General features: G+C 34.6%; 3 protein-coding genes across 3 annotated transcripts; 2 read left to right on the forward strand and 1 right to left on the reverse strand.

Annotated features, from left to right (window-relative positions):
- Window positions 1–851: 851 nt before the first annotated feature.
- LOC18614287 (Tetratricopeptide repeat (TPR)-like superfamily protein) lies at window positions 852–3,377 on the forward strand. The gene is made up of 2 exons (XM_007051973.3): window positions 852–1,535; window positions 2,159–3,377. The coding sequence occupies exons 1-2, from the start codon at window positions 1,065–1,067 to the stop codon at window positions 2,948–2,950; spliced, it is 1,263 nt and encodes a 420-aa protein (XP_007052035.3). The 5' UTR covers window positions 852–1,064; the 3' UTR covers window positions 2,951–3,377.
- A 106-nt stretch (window positions 3,378–3,483) lies between these two features.
- Window positions 3,484–6,117, reverse strand: LOC18614288 (LOB domain-containing protein 30). Its single transcript, XM_018114356.2, has 2 exons — window positions 5,376–6,117; window positions 3,484–4,057 (listed from the first exon to the last, which is right to left on the reverse strand). The coding sequence occupies exons 1-2, from the start codon at window positions 5,709–5,711 to the stop codon at window positions 3,677–3,679; spliced, it is 717 nt and encodes a 238-aa protein (XP_017969845.2). The 5' UTR covers window positions 5,712–6,117; the 3' UTR covers window positions 3,484–3,676.
- A 9,751-nt stretch (window positions 6,118–15,868) lies between these two features.
- Window positions 15,869–19,224, forward strand: LOC18614289 (LOB domain-containing protein 31-like). The gene is made up of 2 exons (XM_007051975.3): window positions 15,869–16,409; window positions 18,675–19,224. The coding sequence occupies exons 1-2, from the start codon at window positions 16,125–16,127 to the stop codon at window positions 18,999–19,001; spliced, it is 612 nt and encodes a 203-aa protein (XP_007052037.3). The 5' UTR covers window positions 15,869–16,124; the 3' UTR covers window positions 19,002–19,224.
- Window positions 19,225–19,973: the final 749 nt, after the last annotated feature.

A 19,973-nucleotide genomic window follows, 5' to 3' on the forward strand; every position in this document is an offset into this window, starting at 1 on the left:
ATTATTTCAACTTAACAAATTATTTTTAATCAAACCACTTCTCAGACTCATATAACCTATCCACAATCCTACATAAATGCCAACCATGAACACATAGAAAATATCCAAATGATACATTACATAGATACATTAATAATGTGTGATACAAGATAATTGATGAAATATATTGTTTACAAAATTATGAAACAAGACTCTCTTTTGTTGAATTCATGTCCTTTTAAATTGTTTTTTATCAAACTACTTTTCAAATTCATATAACTAATAACCGATCCACAATCTTATCAATTTACAATTTTAGTAAAACATCAATCTTGAACCTTTTTAATAAGGAAAACTTACAATAATAATAACTAAAAGGGTATTAGAAATATACATATATATGACTAATGTATGATACGAGGTAATTGATGAAAATGTACATGAGAATTTGGTTCATTAATTGATGTATAATATACTTGTTTAAAAGAGACGAATTTGAATTTTTTTCTCTTAATTTAAAAAAAAAAGATAATTGCTGAAAATAACAAAGACACCCTTTTGTTGAATTCATGGCTTTGGGAAAAGTCTTTTCCTTCAAAGGTTCAAAGGTTACAATAATAATTTTGTCTATGACTCGAGGGTTTATCCTAGGAATAGTATATTGTCATGTCACTTTGCACTTTCTTTTCATTGCAATATATATGCTTTGCTTCAACATATTGGATAAGCATATGCCTTATGAATATGACGACATTTTTATGAAATTGGGAAGGGGTTTCCATCTTTCGACCTGTTGTTTTACCATGAGTTTCGTTTTTTCTTTCTTTTCCCTGTGGAATGAAAACAAAATGGATAGCGATATCTTTAATTACCACCTTGTCCAATCCATTGAAAATCCAATGCTCAATGTTGATGGAGCCTTTGGGTTTTACTCTGGGCTTTAGCCCAAAGTGTCGTTCTTCCCCTGAAAATCCCAGAACTCATATAACATCCGTTCATCCCAATTACTTGTTTTTTTTTCAGGAAACTGTGAAGCTTTCTATTTGGTATTTGCTTTTGAATTTTCTTTGGTTTTGGTTGTACTGATGGTCACCTCTGCTTGTAATATACCTTATTGTTCTTACTCAACATACCCATTTATCAACAAAACCAAGAAGCAAATTCACCCGCAATCTTGGGGAAACAGAAACCCATTATTATTCCAAAAAAAAGGGGCAAAATTCAGTTCTTGTAAAGTCAACAACCAGCCGGAAATCGCCTCCAGCAATGTAGAAGAAAAGGGAAAACCAGAAACAAACGAAGAAAAGAGAAGGTATAAGTGGGTTGAGATTGGTCCCGACATTGCAGAAGAACAGAAACAAGCAATTACCGAACTTCCATTTAAGATGACCAAGCGATGTAAGGCTTTGATGAAACAGATTATTTGTTTTTGTCCTGAAAAGGGGAGCTTGGCGGATTTGTTGGCTGCTTGGGTTAAGATTATGAAGCCCAGGAGAGCTGACTGGCTTGTGGTTCTTAAAGAATTGAAGATAATGGAACATCCTCTTTATTTTGAGGTATGGGTTACATCTATTAATCAGTTCATTCTCTTTTAGTATGATATTAGTGAGAACAATTGCTTGAGATTTATGTGAATTAGTTGTGTTGTACTGATTTATCAGCTTCCTTGAAGTAATAGGAAGTATAATGTTAGAAAACTGTACTTTCCATCGAAATTGTCAGTCCCAACTCTATTCATTACATAATGCTGAAATGAAATGGTGGTCCCCTTCGCCTTACTTGCTTGTTGCTCTGCTCAATCCTTAATTGAGGGAAGTGGAGAAGGGGGCATTGCGTGAGCATTGCAGGTGTAATGTTTCTATGCATGTATGGTTAGTGGACTGGAATAATCCCTTGTATATACAGTACTAGGACTGGTTATTGGTCTTTACTGGTTCATTGACCTCTCTAGAATGATGGTAGTATAACTTCTGCCGGTGAACTTAATTAGAGATTATAAATTCAAATTGAATCTCAATGGCATGTTTATGAGAAATAAAAGCTACTTGTATCCCGTTACTGGTTTGTTACTTTGTTTGGTTCTGAATTCAAAGATCCTTATGTGCACATGCCAGTTAGAAGAAGGAAATGATGTTTGTGAAGCCTATGCTTAATCCATGTCTCATCGTTCTTTGTCTAGGTGGCAGAGCTTGCCCTACTTGAAGAATCTTTTGAAGCCAACATTCGGGATTTCACTAAGATAATCCATGGTTATGGGAAGCAAAAACGGCTGCAAGAAGCTGAAAACATTCTTGTTGCCATGAAGAGAAGAGGTTTCATCTGTGATCAGGTAACTCTAACAACCATGGTTCACATGTACAGCAAGGCTGGAAATCTTAAGTTGGCTGAAGAAACCTTTGAAGAGATTAAGCTGCTTGGCCAACAACTGGATAAAAGATCATATGGCTCAATGATCATGGCTTACATCAGATCTGGAACGCCTGAACAAGGAGAAGCTTTGCTTAGGGAAATGGATTCTCAAGAAATTTATGCTGGAAGTGAGGTTTACAAGGCACTACTGAGAGCATACTCCATGCTTGGTGATGCCAATGGTGCACAAAGAGTGTTTGACACCATTCAGCTTGCTGGTATTTCTCCTGATGCTAGGATGTGTGGACTCCTAATAAATGCCTATCAATTGGCGGGTCAAAGTGACAAGGCACATATTGCTTTTGAAAATATGAGGAGAGCTGGTCTTGAGCCTAGTGATAAATGTGTAGCTCTGGTGGTAGCTGCTTATGAAAAGCAGAGCAAGCTTAATAAGGCCTTGGACTTCCTGATGGAATTGGAGAGAGATGGAATTGTGGTTGGGAAAGAAGCTTCAGGTATACTCGCTCAATGGTTTAAAAAGCTTGGGGTAGTCGAACAGGTTGAACTTGTCTTGAGAGAATTTGCTGCTAAAGAAACCAATAGCAAAGTTCCTGCCTCCTAATTATCTTGTTGCCAAGTTCTAAGAACTGGATACACCCTGAAATTTTCCTGACCCTTGGCATCTTTTAACGGTGATGGTTTATTGCCTGATTTTTGCTAAAGAGATTTGTCCATGTGCATATGACTATTACGAACTTGGTTAATGTCTCGGTCCGAAACATCTGGACCAGTTGTGATCACTGTTAAGAACTTGGGCCTAATCTACATAGCATTTTTGGTCCATGGTTCTGGACATTTGGGTCCGGCTAAAAACTCTTCAAGGGTTCGAACGTCTCTTTCTACTCAGATCGACTGCTGGAGAGCTGAAATGGGTTCGGTCTGATTTGGGCCCATATATCTGTGTTTAAAGCGTTAAACCTAAGATCGAAAATATATCACTTATAATTATTACATTATTCAATCACAATACCGAAGTTTATACTTAGAAATGTGAATTTTAACTTTTTTTGTTGTCATTATATGATTATCACACTATAATTAAAAGAATTGCTGTTGAAATGTTTTCGTAATGGATATAATTTAGGCCTCCATAAATAAGACTAAATTTTGAATTTCACTGATATCTCAAAAAAGGAAGAAAAGGAGGAAAAAAAAATATAACCAGATTAGTTATTAAGGTTACTTGCCCAGTGAAATATAACAGGAAAATAAAAGCTCCCTTGCTAGCCAGTTTTGGGTCAAGAGAGATTTTTCAAGGCAAGTAGACACTAAGGAAAAGGGTCAGTCTTCACTTTGAGAGAGATTGTGATGGTGAAGCATCGGTGCATGGCAAACAACCATGCTGTGGAGACCCTTGTCTGTGGAGGAGCTCACGAGCCAACGCTTGAAGATCGCCGCTACCGGTTAATGATGATGAGCCGCTCCCTCCAAATTGGCGTGGATCGATTTGCCTCTGCTGCATGCCCCATGAATGTTGCACCACGGGATCAAAAAGTGACGATAAGTCGTACGTGGCTGGCACGGACGAGGCTGATGGGAGGTCCGATATGGAGAGAGGAGGTGGTGCCATCAGCGTTGTTGACGGCGGAGGCGGCGGCGGCGGTGATGGAAGCTCTAGCGTAGCTAAATGGGCTTGTAAGTACGATAGCTCTGCTTGCAAATTCACCACCTGCCAAAACAGTCACCCCCAAAAAAAAAGAAAGGAAACAATGGGAATTAAACAATAATTTTGAGATAAATTAAATCAAGGCTTGGAGTCTTTGTTTACACTAAAAGGACGCTCGGGTTATGTGCACGAGAACATGGGGTTGCGAACAAACAAAGCTTTCTCATGGCAAAGGAACAAGAATGCTGACTGCACTGAATTTCAATGGCATAATTGCCGAGCTAGGCAGCAAGATGATGATTAGTCATTGCTAATCCACCATTAATTACACTTAATATTTTATCGGTCCAATTAAGATATTAAATTAGATTTGGAAACAATATGCTTCGTACGTGACAAAATATAATAGAAGTTTTTATGAACAGTTTCATCTATATATCAATTAATTAAACAATTAAGCTACAGCATCCGAGTCATCCCATTTTTTTTGGTCATCGATCGCTGTTGAAGAAAGAAGCAACTCCATCTTTTCGGGGAAGCCAGAGGGTTTATATTTGCATTAATTGATCTATTTACTGTACTGGAATTGGGAAGATAACAAATTCTTTAATGGGGAAGAGGAAACAACTTTTTGGCCCTTGACATAAACACAAGCTTGCTAGAACAAGAACTGTAGCTATGAAATGAACCCCAAACAAAATAAAAAGGAAAAGGAAAAGAAAACCGACCATTTCCTTAATACCTGCAAAATCCAGAATTTGCACAAAAACAAAAGAAAAAAAAATATATGACTGGCTATATTCCTTTGAGGTAACCGCCGACCAAATGATTTGTTAATAAGGAAACGTATCTAGATTTCAGCAAAGTGTGCAAAAAACCTGCATCCGACGCAGCATGCACCCCATACATTTTTTCTTCTTTACCGTAAGTACCATTTCTTATCCCATCAAGTCCTTCTGAGCTGGTGTGAAAAGGATAAGGGTGTTTCGAGACTCCCTTACGATGGTCTATATCGGGTACTGCTTCCTGGTTTAGGTCAGATCAAAGCCAATGCTCTGCTAAAGCTATGTATAAACTGAGTCAACCTGATCATCCTTTGGGAAGATACAGTACAAGAAGAGGCTTAAACTAGATTGATTCTAATCAAAACGAAGAGAGTCAATGCCCTCAATGCCCATTTCACTACAAAGACAAAGTTTTAACTGAAAATGGAAGTTCTCAAAAGAAGAAAAGGTTCCGGGATTTACTTGAAAAAGCAGAGGGTAAAATTAGACAGAAGACAAATAAGAGAAACAAACAAAACTAAACTGCCCTGCTAAAGGTGCCAAAGATGACAATCCTTATCAAAAGATTAAAAAAGGAAAACAAGACTGGTATTTACCTGTTGTTGAAGGGCAAAGATGTGAGCAACACAGCCATAAACAGGATCTCTAAGCCGAGCCTGAGCCTCGTAACATATGGTAACCACCGCATCAAGCCGTTTGTGAACAGGGATATGAAGAAGCAGCTTCGACACATTGCTCGCCCCAAAAACCTTATGAACCGCTGCAAAATGGGCTGCACCTTGCTCCGAGTCAAAATAAGGGGCAAAGATACAACCAGGCACACATTTCCTTCTCAAAAACTTGCACGCGCCACAAGGTCCACCACCACCACTACTGCAACTGCCAGCACCACCGCCTACACTACCACCGCTGCTGCTAGGGTTTGCACTCATGATTAGGAACTCTTTTAATTTGTTCTTCCTTTCCCTTTTAAAGTAGTATAGGTCCCATCATTAGGGTTTGTGGGGTTCTTCTAGAAGTCGAAATAGGTGAAGAAGAAGAATAAGGAGAGGAGATGTTTTTTTTAGGGTTTGGTTTGGTGGGTGTTGGTCTTTTTGGCATTTGGGGGTGGTGATGGGTATTTTAATGGGGGATTTAAAACGCTAGAAGAAGTCTTTAAAGCCACGCGAGAGAGCAAACCCTCCCCCCATTTAGCTGCTTGCGTGAAGCAAACATGCGATTAGCCTAGCTATATTCTCAACTGCCCTTTTTTATTTTTATCTTTTTTTCTCCATATATCTTCCTTTATCTCGTGAATTTTCTAACAAAACACATGCTCTTCTTCCTCTTCTCTTTTAAAAGCTCCCTCCCTCTCTCTCTCTAGTTTCATTTCAATGTGTCTATATATATATATATAAACTATTATATTTTTTGTACAACTTTGCTTTCGCCTACATCTGAATCTGTCTTGCAATCAAAAGAGAATAGATTTTAGATGTCGAAACGTGTCATTGGAGTCTGTCTATTTTTGCCACTGCGTGTTTTAAGCTGCGTAGAGGGAAAAAGACGCCAACTCTCTCGCCCCCCCCCCTTCTCTCTCTCTCTCTCTACGTTGAAAATGACTCAGCCATTGCTTTCCTTTTCCATATAATAAGCCAAAATAAATCCATTGGATTTTTGAGAATGACCCACAGGTTTATTTTTCATTTAATTTCGTCTTAACTATTTATAGCAGTTCCTAATAAATGATGGGAGGGGTGTTTTTTCCAACTCAAAAAGAATATAGAACTTTTTCTTTAATGGATGAGGAAAATTACCAATAAAGTGATTAAACTTGGGGAACTGGATTTGTCTAATCCATTATATCCCTGTCAATTCTGAATAGGCTTGTGTTAAGGTTACTTTTACAAAGGGAAAGACATGATCACCCATCTCAAGCTAGCAAATTTCTTACGGCATAGATTTCAGTATCTTTGGCTTTCGATGTCAGGTAAGCTCGCATCAGGAAAACCTCGAAATGGAAGTGTTGATGAGAGCGAAATGAGTTTGATGATGACAAACAACAACAACAACAGTGATTTTGTGGTGTTGGCCATCATCATTCTCTTTTTTTCATTTTGTTCTTGCGTGACACCCTTTATATTATACGGCTAAAAGGAACCAAAGAAAATGGAAAAGGAAAAGCCTCCTATTTTTTGTTTAATTAAATTTCATTAGCATTATTTACTTAAAATGGAAGATGCAAGTTTAAAGTTTTTAAATCACGTATTACTTTCTTTCTTTTCTAAACTTTACCAATTAAGCTCGGTAGACACTTTTGTAGATAATATTTATACGTAACTCTTAAATAATTCGTTGTTACTTGTATATATAATTTTTTAAAATCAAAATATAACTGATCAATAACCGATCTCATCTTGTAATTTAAATTATATATAATATATCAATAATGTGTAAATCATCTAACGTCATTGGTATTCAATTTGATTTTTAGTATATAATTTAATATTACGTGTTTAATTATATACTATTTAACTCTTTTCAAAAGATTGGATAGATAATGTAGAATTATGTAAAATAAATAAATATTTTACCTTTCAAATAAAAAGTTGTAGTAACTTTTTTTTCATTCTTGGTATGTTTGACTCAAGAACTTATTTTTCTTTTTAAAAAGGTACATATGTAGCAGTAAATTATATGGTCTTTGGGTGATATTAAACCTTTGATAACTTTTGCTTTATAAACAGGATAAAAAAGAAAAATGAAAATTTATGGTTATTGTCATCCTGGTTGATGTAAGGGATGGGAGCCAAAAAGCCAATGAAAAGGTCAAAACTCAATTTCGGCGTTCAAAGCAGCTGCATGAGCCATTCGAATGTGTGACCGCCACGTGTGAGTCCGTGACAAAGAACGTAACGGCTTGGTAAAAGTATGACCTCATTTTTTTTCAAGTGGGACCCATCCGCCGTTCACTTGAATGTAAAGTAACGTTCGTCTTTCTTCCCCTATGTCTCAAATTCTAATTTAAAAATAAACAGTTTTTCATTTTTTTTTTTTACACCTTTGAAAGTATTTCAAGTGACTGCAAATTCAAAAAATATAGGAAAAAATTAAGATTGAAAAGGAAAGAAGTAACACAGTAAATATCAACTAACAGTCCGTAACGGCGTGTCACCGCGCCGTCCGGCTCTTGTCCAATCTGTGTGTTGTGAAGAGGAAGCATTGACAGAAATCCTCTTCCAACCAGTAAAACAAAGACACTTGTCGTGACGGTACGACATTGATGACCGACGAATGACGTTCAAACAGTTCCACATGATACATCTCCTGCACCTCCTACGATGGGCACTCCCCGCTGTTCAGAAGAACGACATCTACAGCATTCAATCCTAGGAGTATAGCTCGTGTTGTCTCATGTCTACTACCAAATTGTCCTTTTATATTCCCCCCTTCATTCAAGGTTTTTCACGAGCAATTTAAAAGATTCTTAATAGATTCAAATGGAATCATAACTCAATAGTTAATCTGTTCCTTTTAATAGTGGTAGATTTGGATTCGAACCTTATGTCTTCCCTGTGACATCATTTTGCTTCTGCAAATAGCAATAGTGCAAGTTAATGGCCTGTTTTTTTTTTTTTTGTTGTTGTAAATGGATTGGGTATTGTATTGTGATGGGATGATTCTCATTTACTGTTTTTTCAAACTTTTTTTATCATACAACGAGTACAGAAAAGTAAATACATTAATTAGTTTCATCTCAATTACAATTAGAATAAGTAAATTTATGTTCATATACGTAGGAAAGAGTTGCCTTGCCCCTCTGTGTGGTAGTTTTCGATAATTAAATCAAGTAATGAAATCAATATTTATGTTTTGTTTTAAATATTTTGACTAACAAATCAATATTTTTTAAAAAATAAACTATTCAAGCACACATATTTCAACGAAAACAAATGATAATCAACATGTTATAATAAACAAGTGGTTTATGATTATGATTTAACATGTAGGAAGTTCAAGTAACAAAGTTCCCACAAATTTTGGGAAAGCCCTCCCCTGTCCAAGTAATCAAACACACATTAACGTTAAATTTCTTTAATAAATTGTCTGTCAAAAGTGTTAATAATCAGGAGTTGTCTTGTAATTAGGCTCTGCCTAAACTTTAACTAACAGAAACAGTCTCATCAAAGCTCAATAATGTTAATTTATATTATTCTAATTGAGACCCCACAGGTTTTCCCACTCGTGCGGTCAAACACCTAGTGGGGGTAGGATTTATCTGATTTAATTATGATTTGCTTTTACGAATTTTATGATCATGGAAATGCATTATTAATTACAGGATGTCACCTTAAGATACGGCAAAGCCGCTGTCAAGTTTAATATATTAGTTTTAGACTTTATTATAGGATCAAAATTTCACATTATTAAATGAGAAAAAATGTTTGGATTAAAACTTAAAAAAGGAAAAGAAAAAAGTGTTTGGACCAGGCTAATCATGAAATCTAAGGAGTACTTTTGCTTTTGATCTTTAGAAGTCAGGCTGGTCAAACTAATTAATGAAACCATGCAAGCTGATTTTTATATTGAGAATAAATTTATTATAATTTTTTAAAAGTGGGTTTTTTGGCATTCATTATAAAAAAGGTTACTTCATTATTTTTTATAATTTCGTTACATGATAACATATGCTTACTCATATCAAATTGATTCTCATTCTTAAAAAATATATATATAAGAATTGATTTCATTACATAAATTACTTACAAAATCTACCATAGAACAGTAGTATGCAGAATAGCACACAGGGGGCCAAGCCTCCTCTTGCACTTATCTACGCAAAAGAAACATAAAATTGTCTATTCTGATTGTCACCGAGATCAAACTAATCAAAATATCAGCAATCCCTACTCTCTGCACAATCAAACAAAGACCCTAAGAAGCACTAAAGCAAATTCATACCATCACAACCAGCTTAAGTATATCCCGTAAATCGATCCTTGGTAACTCAATTTAACCCTAGTTAAATTATCTAAAATTAGTAATTAAGTAAAATAAAAAACTAAATTCGAAAAACTTTTAGATTAACTTTGAGTTAATTATCTAATTTTTATTAAATTAATTTGGGTTAGACGAGTTTATGCTGTCAATCCTAAGTTTTAGAAAAAATTATGAGGTGGAAATTATTTTATTTTATGATTCCAAAAATATCAGTGTTCTAATTTCTTGCTACAAACATGTAGAACCATGCCAACTGTACTTGTACTGTAACCATAAAGAATTTGCATGACAACGAGGGGGTGGCCCCTTCAGCCTCCCGATTTCCAGAGAGATTTGAAGATTTTCCATCTTCTCTCCTTTTAAGTAAATGGAAAATTTTGACAGATCACTAGGTCTCAAATCTCGATAATCAACTCGTTCTTGAGCAGTTCTTGCAAATACAAAAGTAAAAGATTAAGGATTAATTGGTTCATCTTATTTTGGAGCAGAGTTAACTGATTTTTATTGAGAGAGTTAAAGATAAAGAAAAATTCAAATTAAAATTTTTTAAAATAAATATGTTATATTTAAACAATCATAAAAAATTTTATAATAGATAATAATTTTGTATAACATATAAATAAAAAAATTGTACTCGATAATATTTTTTAGACTCATAAAATATAACATATAAAATATAAATATACTCGAACATTTGACTCAGTGATTGGTACATGATCTCTTCATTTAAATAATAGAGTTTGAATATCTTTCTTAATTTCAATAAAAAAAAGAGAAAGAGAAAAAAAATAAAAGGAGAGAAGCATGAATAAATTTAAGAATTAAGGTCAAATTGATTAGAATTTGAAGATTATTTTATTATTTATATTAATTATTAAATAAATTTTATTTTAAAGATATTAAAAATATATAATAAATAAAATATTTTAAAGTTTTTGAAGAATTATTAAAAATATATATATTATAACTCAAATTATTTCCCTGGGAAGAAAGCTTGAGCCCTGCAGGTTAAAAGATATATTTTCGTGTTGGATCCCTAACATGAAAAAGTACATCGGATTCCTGTATGTGCCGGTTCATTTCCCATCACGAAGCCGATCAGTTTACAGTGAACATGAATTTTCGGGGCAATGATGCCTTGATAACATGTCATTCCTGCAGCTGGAAAAGCAGCAATCATTCTATCATTTTGCACCAATTTCCAGACTACTTGCCACAGCAGTCACTCTCATGCACACATCTACTACTCCACGAGCTTGTTCCGACGGAAATTAATCATTATCAAGCTGCAAATTCCAGTGCAACTTTGGTCGAGGAAGACAAGGATTTATGTCACTTAATTAATCTATCATATATAATTAATAAGTAAGTATGTATAAATCCGATTAATGGGTGTTTATAGTTACTGTTAAGATTAATTAAAATTTTCATTTAATAGTATTTTCACCAATCCAAATCAAGAAAAGACAATATATTAATAAATGAAATGAATCAAATGATCCTAGCTACCTCCATCATATATTCTCTTTCCCAATTGGCTGATTATCACATGCTTGAGATTGTAATCAATTTTTTTTTTTCTAAAAAAACTTGATCTTTGATTAATTTAGCATCCTCTTGCTAGTCTCAATTGGGTGACTAAGCAACTTTTTTTTTATTCTTTTTGAATTATCTTATGTCCTTTTTTAATTAGATATTGGTCAATGTAAATCCATTCATTTAGAAGATAACCTTCATTCTGCGATAAGGATATGAATTCATTATCTTTACAAATACCCAAGACCGCTTCTTAATTTTGTAATCATAGACAAAGCCTTCCAATGCACTCAAAAAGGTTGAATATTAATAGAATTTATTTGTCCCTGCTGCTGCTGATCAATACCCTTCAATGGCAGCTTCTGCTATAGATCGTTTCAGCCTTAGTACTTCTTAAACTATTTTAGCAAAGTACAAATATATTCAATTATGATGACCATAAATAAAGAATTTCACATGTTAATTACGACTTACTGCAACAATCTCAAACAAGTAAAGTTTTTTTGATATCAAACACTCATATAAGTTAAAAATCATACTATGAAATACAAAAAAATAAACTGAAATAATCAGTCATCAAAAAAATTGAAAAGCTCAAATTTCAAACTATAATAATATATTACTGTGTTTGTATTTGAACATTTAATTTATTAATTAGTACATAATTTTTTCATTTAAAAGACAGATTTCAAATCCTTTTTGGGTATTACATCACCAATACTTTTTTTCAAATCGTGAATTTCACTTAGATTTCTCAATTATACACCCAAGCCATAGCAACTTATGAATCTGATTTGACAATAAGAGTGTTCCTCTCAAATTAAACAGTCTTTCCCTGGGAGCATCCTCATTGACACGAAGGAAAGCACATTCAAATCAAACAGGTTACCATTAGAATGTTATTGGGCTAGATTACTGGCCCAGCTGCTATCGTTGTCTTTTTTATTATTATTCCTATTATTATCATTCGTCCTTTAATCTTCCACTTTACTGTCTATATATATCCATACATTTGATGATAATAAACCTTTCTGCATATTAATGTTTCAGATTTGGGTTTAATTCATGCATCTGAAATGTTTTGTAATTTATGATCAAAATCTAGAGATATATTTGTATGTAAACTACTGAATATTATAATAAGCTAACTAAGGTCAATATATACTCCAAAATTTCTCCTAGTTAATTAATTAATTGAATAACTTTAATTAATAACTTCTTGGTATAAATTTTGTCCACGTAGCCAAAAACTCTAATCGAAGAGAGGCATGCTGAAAACTGGTAAACGTAACATAACAATAACATGATACATGCATTACACCACTTTGGTTACAAGATTCGATGAACACTTGTAGCAGAAGAAAAACAGCTCAAAAAGCAAAATTGAAAAAATATATAAGAAGTGAACATACCTAATTAAAATACAACTTGGGTAAAATTTATGCTTTGGTAAGGTTAAGGTGAATTGGAAAAATACATAGTAGGCGTACCAAGAATTGTAGATGGACAGAGCGAGTAAATTATATACTAAGGAGAAGGCCAGTTTTTCTTCCCTACTTACTTCAGCGTCTCATGCACGCACCAGACAAGCGGCGAACGGCGCGGCTCTACTTTGCCAATTTTTCAAACACTACACTTTCTCTTGGCCTCTTGTATTTATTTCTCCTTTTTAATTACGTTACCTATGTGCCTTTTTGTAATCAACTACCGATTACCATATAATTAGACACAACCTCTCTTAATACAATATGAGAATGATTAATATTATATAAATTTGGGTTTAGAGTATTCATACTATGTGTCTTAAATGTGTCAACACATTTAAGTTTACCTCGCATATGACATGTTTAATCTATTTAATTAATTATGTGATAATGTAAATTTGTATAATATGACTTATTTAGCTTATTTATTATATTAATTTAAATATGTTAATCATGTTTAAAAAGATTTATCATGTCATAATCGTGTAATGTCATGTAAAATAAACATGTTAATTGTGTTACACTATATATCAATTATAATAAATGTATTTATGTATATATTTAAATTTTAAACTCATTTATTTAAAAAGGTTATGTTCTATTTATTTATATAATATTAATATTAATATTTTATCTAAGTACGATAGCATAAAATTTATATATAATTATACAAAGGAAATGAAGAATAAATTATTTTGATTGATAGTGATGGTTAGGTTTTGGAATTGGAGGTCGATGATCAATGTCAAAAGTTAAATAATCTTTCAATCATATATACCTATTCTTTCATCAAATTCTGAAAAATCCAACAATATATTGTAGTAGAAAATTTACTCCCTTTCTCCTACCGAGTTGTGAGTACTTTATTTATCAAAAGGAAATTCCCTTAACTTTTCTTCAAACACAACCTAAAAAAAGGGTGGGAGGAAAGAGGGGTAAAGGTGAAAGGCTGTTTGACGTCAGGAAGTGAACTGTTTGACTGAGTTTTGCTGACCATAGTCTTCCTTAAGAGAGACGGCAGAGGGAACACTGTTTCAGAATGCCTTTGAAGTTATGGTAATTTAAGTGAAGCGCATGGATTTTCGTGCGAGTCAGTGTGGGCTTGACTGCTTAGCTTGGCCTTCCTTGACTATTGATCTCGTTCATGTTGAGGTGTTGACCGTACTTTTTTATTTTAATTTCGCAAATGAAAATCCTTCTATAAATAAATCGTCATAGCATCTTAAAAGGTAGTACTCCATCTCTTTATTGTAGCATATATAGTAATTAAGTTCTAACATTGGCTACTAAGATAAAATAACATTGACTTTGGTACTTTCCCTTGATAATTTTGTGACTATTTATTGCTATCCATGCATGAATTTTTGTTCCTTGAATTTACAGAATTAATGTACTGGACTTTGAAGTTTGCAGAGTAAGCCTTTGAACAAGTCCTAATAATAATAATACTAGTGACAGGAATAATTGAATTCCGAATGCGGAAATGATGTGCGTATGTCATTTTCTGATGAGTGGCATGCCACCATGTCGCCACATGAATTAGAGGGCAAGTGACATCAAACCGTAAAGCTGGACAAATCATTGCCAAAAAAGGAAGAAAAAAAAGTGAAAAGTACGTGAAGTGAGAGACGGAGAGAGACACGTTTGGTTTGGACATATGAACACGATATCTCTCATTGAAATTGCTGGCCAGAGTGACCATCAGCTCAAAGCTATAATAAACAAGTAAAAACTCACCCTCCTCCATGTTACCCTTGGGACCTTGATCATTCCCCAAATTCTAACTCATTTTTGTTCTATGAAAATTACTTCAATTTCATGTACCAAAAAAAAAAAAACTCCATACGATGTCTTTGATAAATTAATATGAAAGAATGTGTAACGTTCTTATTTATAAATATGAAATTGAAATACTTTATCTGCAGTTAGATCAGTTTGGCTTGACGTAATTGTACTCTTGCCTTGTGAAGGGGTGAGTGAATAGCTGCTAGCAGCAGGTAACATAGACAAAAGGTGAAAAGAAAACCCAAGGGGAGGGCAAGGGTGAAAATGGAGCTGTGGTCTATTTTCAGTGAGTTTTTTCGCTGATGGGGGAAGGCTGAGAAAAGCTGAAGTTGGAGGTGACAAGAGGCAGAGATGATTGGATGGGATGTTTGTCCCACGTGGGGTTCGCACGTGGCCTCAACTGCGGCGGTTGGGAGTTGAGGACTTGAGACCGCCACTCACCCGCATGTGTGTGTTTGCTTCACGCAAGCTGCTCCCACTACTACCACTGCTGCTTTGCCGTGGCTTTAAAGCTTGAAACAAAACCAATACACCCTCTCTCTCTCTCTCTCTCTCTCGTTTAATGTATACTCATATTTCTAATTAATTTTAAGTATGTGTAAATTGAATCTCAACATTAATCAAGTATTTAATAAGAATAATCTATTTTAAGCATGACATATACATGAATATTAAATCAAGGGATTCTATATAAACATCTTCAAATGACCTGTTTATCTTACAAAATTCTCATATTAATATAATTTATCATACATGTATATTACATTGCAAATGTAAAGTCATCTTAAATTTATATTTGATATATGACAAAGTATACTTATTAATTACTATGAATGAGTAAATTCTATTTAACATATCGGGAATTTTAATTTTTCTCACGTAACATCTTATATTTTATTTTATTTTATTAGTCTTTTATGATTAAGTAGAGGTTACACTGCTAAATTTTTTAGTCAAATTATTTAAATATTTTCAAATGTAAAGTGAAATTTACTGTGTAACCTTTTGTAAGAACAAAATTTATCCACAAAGGATTAATTAGGAAAAAGACACAATCAAGTAAAGTGAAGTTTACCTTAATTAAAATGTTAAAGAAAAAGATGGGTGAGCTATTTTTCATAGAATATAATAATGGTGAGTTATATAGTGGTTAAGAATATTAGCAATATAAACTAAGTTTAAGGTTCCCTGGTTTTAGAAAAAGAGAATATGATTTGTATTTGATCACAATGGAAATATATAGATTTAAAAAGGATGGAACTACCAGTCTATTTTTTGCGCAATGACCCACCACCAGAGAGAGCAGGGCTTTCAACATGTTTCTTGTCTAAGACCAGGAAACAAACAAAACCCTCTCTGTTTGCTCTCTAAATACCCACAAATCCTCCTCTTTGTTTTTCTCTTCTCTTCTTTCTTTCTTTAGACGCCGCATATTAGCTCTATACTTGTCTGGTTCTGATCAAAAGCAGAGATAATCTCTGTAGAGAGAGAGAGAGAGAGAGAGAGAGAGAGAGAGATCATAGAGAAAACCATCAGAGACAGAGATAGATAGGAAGAGAGATGAGTGCAAACAACGGAGGTGGGCCTTGCGGTGCTTGCAAATTCCTGCGGAGGAAGTGCATTAAAGGGTGCATTTTTGCACCATATTTTGACTCGGACCAAGGCACGGCTCACTTTGCTGCGGTGCACAAGGTTTTTGGTGCGAGCAATGCTTCCAAGATGCTGCTGCGGATACCGGCTCACAGGCGCGTCGATGCTGTTGTTACACTCTGTTACGAGGCTTTGGCTAGGGTTAGGGACCCTGTTTATGGCTGTGTTGGCCACATCTTTACCCTCCAACAACAGGTCAGCTCCTGTTCTCAAACTTTTCTTTTCTTTATTTTCTTTCTTTCATGTCATTCTTCGCTGATTAATGAGCATGTCACTATTTTCAGATGGGGAAACAGAGAATCCCTAAATTCATTAAATATGATAGAAAATTTTTCCTCAATTAGAGATTTTTTATTTTCAGTCTCAAGTCTTAGGGTTTTGCTTTCCTTCCTTCTCTCTCGTGGGCTTCAATATTTCTTTGAAGCCTTGGCAAACATGCTGGCATGCACGCACCTAACCATTTTAGAGTTTGTAAATTTTCTTCAAAAATTTCTTCCATTGAAGATATTGAATTGCTAAACTTAATCTTAGATTTTCCCTTTCTGTATATTTTCTTCTATCATTTTATGTCTTTTCTGTTAAGCTTCTTCTTCTGCTAATTATTAGGAAGGATTCCCTTAATAAATAGTGGTACTTGTTACTACTACATGTAGATTGTAGGTAAACTAGTAACTTTGTTGTTGGTACATTTAGGTACAACTAGTAATTGCATGCACCAGCGGGCTACAAGTTTTCTCAAATAGAGCGGTGGAAGTAATCTAGAGTTTATAGTTTATAGCCCAGTCCTAGCTAACTTAGAGTAAAATCTTATACCCAGATTTGGCATAGGAAACCAGCTGTTTTCACAGCATTGGCCTAGTAAAGCTCGGAATAAAATAAACGAGACATGAGGTAGATAATTTCTAGGCCTAAAACTTGAAAGTTCAGTGTTCATGCAAACGTGTGTCTTGGAGGCTGTAGCCGTTCGGTAAAAGTTTGACAACCGAATCATATTTTTTAGCAAAAGCAATCTAAATAGTCAAGGTTTTCACATTTGTCTACCCTGTTTATTTCATTAACACCAAAAAAAAAAAAAAAGAAAGTTTGTGATCAACCGCTAATGACATTGCACTTTCCTAGCGACACAGCCATGCCGAGGAGCGCCCTGGGTACGGTTCTCTTGGCTTCTGTGATTATTAAACGTTAAAACTGCGGCTGATCACGTAGGTTTTAAGCCTACTTAAATTTGAACAAATTTTTTTTTTATTACCCAAGGTAATATTGTTCACTATAGTTTCTCTTTTGGGGGTAAAATAACAGATGGTGAAACTCAGTCTAAAGTTTTGTACTTGGAAAGGTGGTGTGTTTTGGTTTGGGTAACTCGTTTTGGAAATTTTTAAGTTGAAATTGAACAAAATTCATGCTAAATTCCGTTTCAGAGAGAGAGAGGGAGGGAGAGCTGGCGGCTGTCAGTGGAGAGGTGAATATGGCTAAGTGGGTCTGGTTACTTGCCGGAGCCAACAAGCAAACTTAGCAACTCGAGAAATATTCAAATAGTTTTGGCTTTGACTTTGTTAGTTTTAGCAATATATTTTTTTTCTTCTTTATGATAAGAGATTAAGAAAATGTAGTAATCATATACCTAAAAGATATATGAATTGTTACAATACTGAGGATTGATGGGTGTTTCTTCTTGCATAGACCCTCGTGGGTCCTACCATGTGTAGGTTCGATCATGGTGAACTTCCTTCACCAAAGTCAGTCTCTCGATTTACTTGTAAGGATTTTCTCCTTCATCAATTGCCTTTCGGGAAACTCAATCATGCCATATGGATAACTATTTTCTTTCACCTCTTCATGAATTATGGTCCTCCTTGCTTTCTATGCGTTCAAGAAAGGAAGGGTAGGCGCAAAAAATTCACAGCCAAAGTGAGCATAAATGCTCTTCTTTTCTTTTCTTTTCTTTTTTTAGTGGAAGATGGTCTACTTTCTACTTTGATGGGAGGAAGGTGGTCGGTCTACTTATGTAAACCATTTTGAATACGGATTTAACCATACTGTTTCAAGAATTAGGACACCCTTCCTTCTTTTCTGCCCACCACGTCCATTTGTTGGGCAGATGAACACAAAATAGAGATATGGTATGAGCTTTAATTAGGTAGGATACCATTATCTTCTTACTTTTGACTACTTTAAACTCTTCTTTCAGAGAGATAAGACATAAAATTAATTTCTTCGGGTTAGGAAAAGATTACATTATAATTGAACATAATGCATGTTTTAATATATGTTATATATTGATATTTAACAGACGTTGAGGTTCATTTTGACTTTGTTCTGTCTGCTATCTGTTCTACCCGGTTTCTCCGTTCCACTGTCGGCTGCCTCTTGCTCTTTCGATTTGTGAACTTAAAATCATAGTTTATGTTATACTAGAAAACAGAGATAAGAGTTGAATTTGGATTTATGTTATGATTGTAGGTAGTGAATTTACAGGCGGAGTTAGCCTACATTCAGGGCCGTCTTTCGACGTTGCAGCGTCTCCCTCTACTGCCGCCATCTCAAGCCCAATACACTTCGCCAACGAGCCTTCATTCCTCATCAGAAGTAGGATCTGACTTGGTGTCTTCTTCTAACATGTCCATGAGCTTTGATCGGCCGCAACCACAACTGGCTTCTGTCGAATTGACAAGTTTTCCGAATCCTTTTGATCAAGAACCGGAGAATGAGGAACTTCAAGCTTTGGCCAGGGAGTTTGTCTCGAGATATCTCCCCGGCGTTCGATTCCGGCCTTCGACTTCCAGTTAAAACTTCTGATTGTTGTTAACTTTGCATAACCTTTGTCCTGGATAACTACTATTCATTCTGGAATCTAATCATGAAACCGTAGGTTTTTATTTTTCTATAAAAGAATATGATTCCGTCCAACGTCAGCGATAATGGTTCGTGTTTTCGGGCTTGTTTAATTGTTGCTGTGCTTCGGATTTATGTATATTTTAACGACTTACTTTTACATCACCAATGCAATTAAATTCATAATTCTTGAGTACAAATACAGTTAGTGACTTCGAGTTCTACCAGGATTAGAAAAGTCATAGCCAAAATCATTAATTAACTCTTGTACAAAGAAAGAAAGAAAACCTTGCTCTTCGTCTGCTTCATCATGTCTCCCATGCAAGAAGACTTGAGGTTGGTTGGGGTAATATTGCAGGTGATCTTTTAAGATGCATTGCTGACAAGTTTCACAGATTGTGTTCAAATGGGCGTAGTTTGTTGATCATGGCTAGATTCGCTCAAAGATAAAAAAAATCAATTTCACTATTTGTTTAATGCTTATAGTCTATAGAGAAAGAGAGTAGTGACAAAGTTGTTTTAACATTAATAGAGAAGAAATCATTGTTGAGCTTGATTCGCCGGAGATCTGAGGAAGGAGATGTTGTACCACTCTTTTTGGTTAGTTGGTCACTTTCGGCCTTGATTTCAAAATTCGATTATTTAATTTTTTATCGACAGCCAGCCTTTCCTTCTTTTACTGCGCTCCTTCGATAATTTTCGATAATGATATTGATTATCTCCAAAAAATTTACATTTATATTTTATAAAGAAAATGTTATTATCCTCAAGTCCAACTTCCTCTGATTGGATTATTATGGTAATTTGTGGACTCAAATTTTTTTTATCTTTTCAATGGATGACGTAACTTGTTTCAATGGTAATTTCTTTGCAGTTCTTATTACAGGAAACTTCTTATATGTAAGTACTTAAATGGATCATTTCAAA

Source organism: Theobroma cacao, chromosome 1, assembly GCF_053813885.1.
Source record: "Theobroma cacao isolate CCN51 chromosome 1, ASM5381388v1, whole genome shotgun sequence".
NCBI lineage: Eukaryota > Viridiplantae > Streptophyta > Magnoliopsida > Malvales > Malvaceae > Theobroma > Theobroma cacao.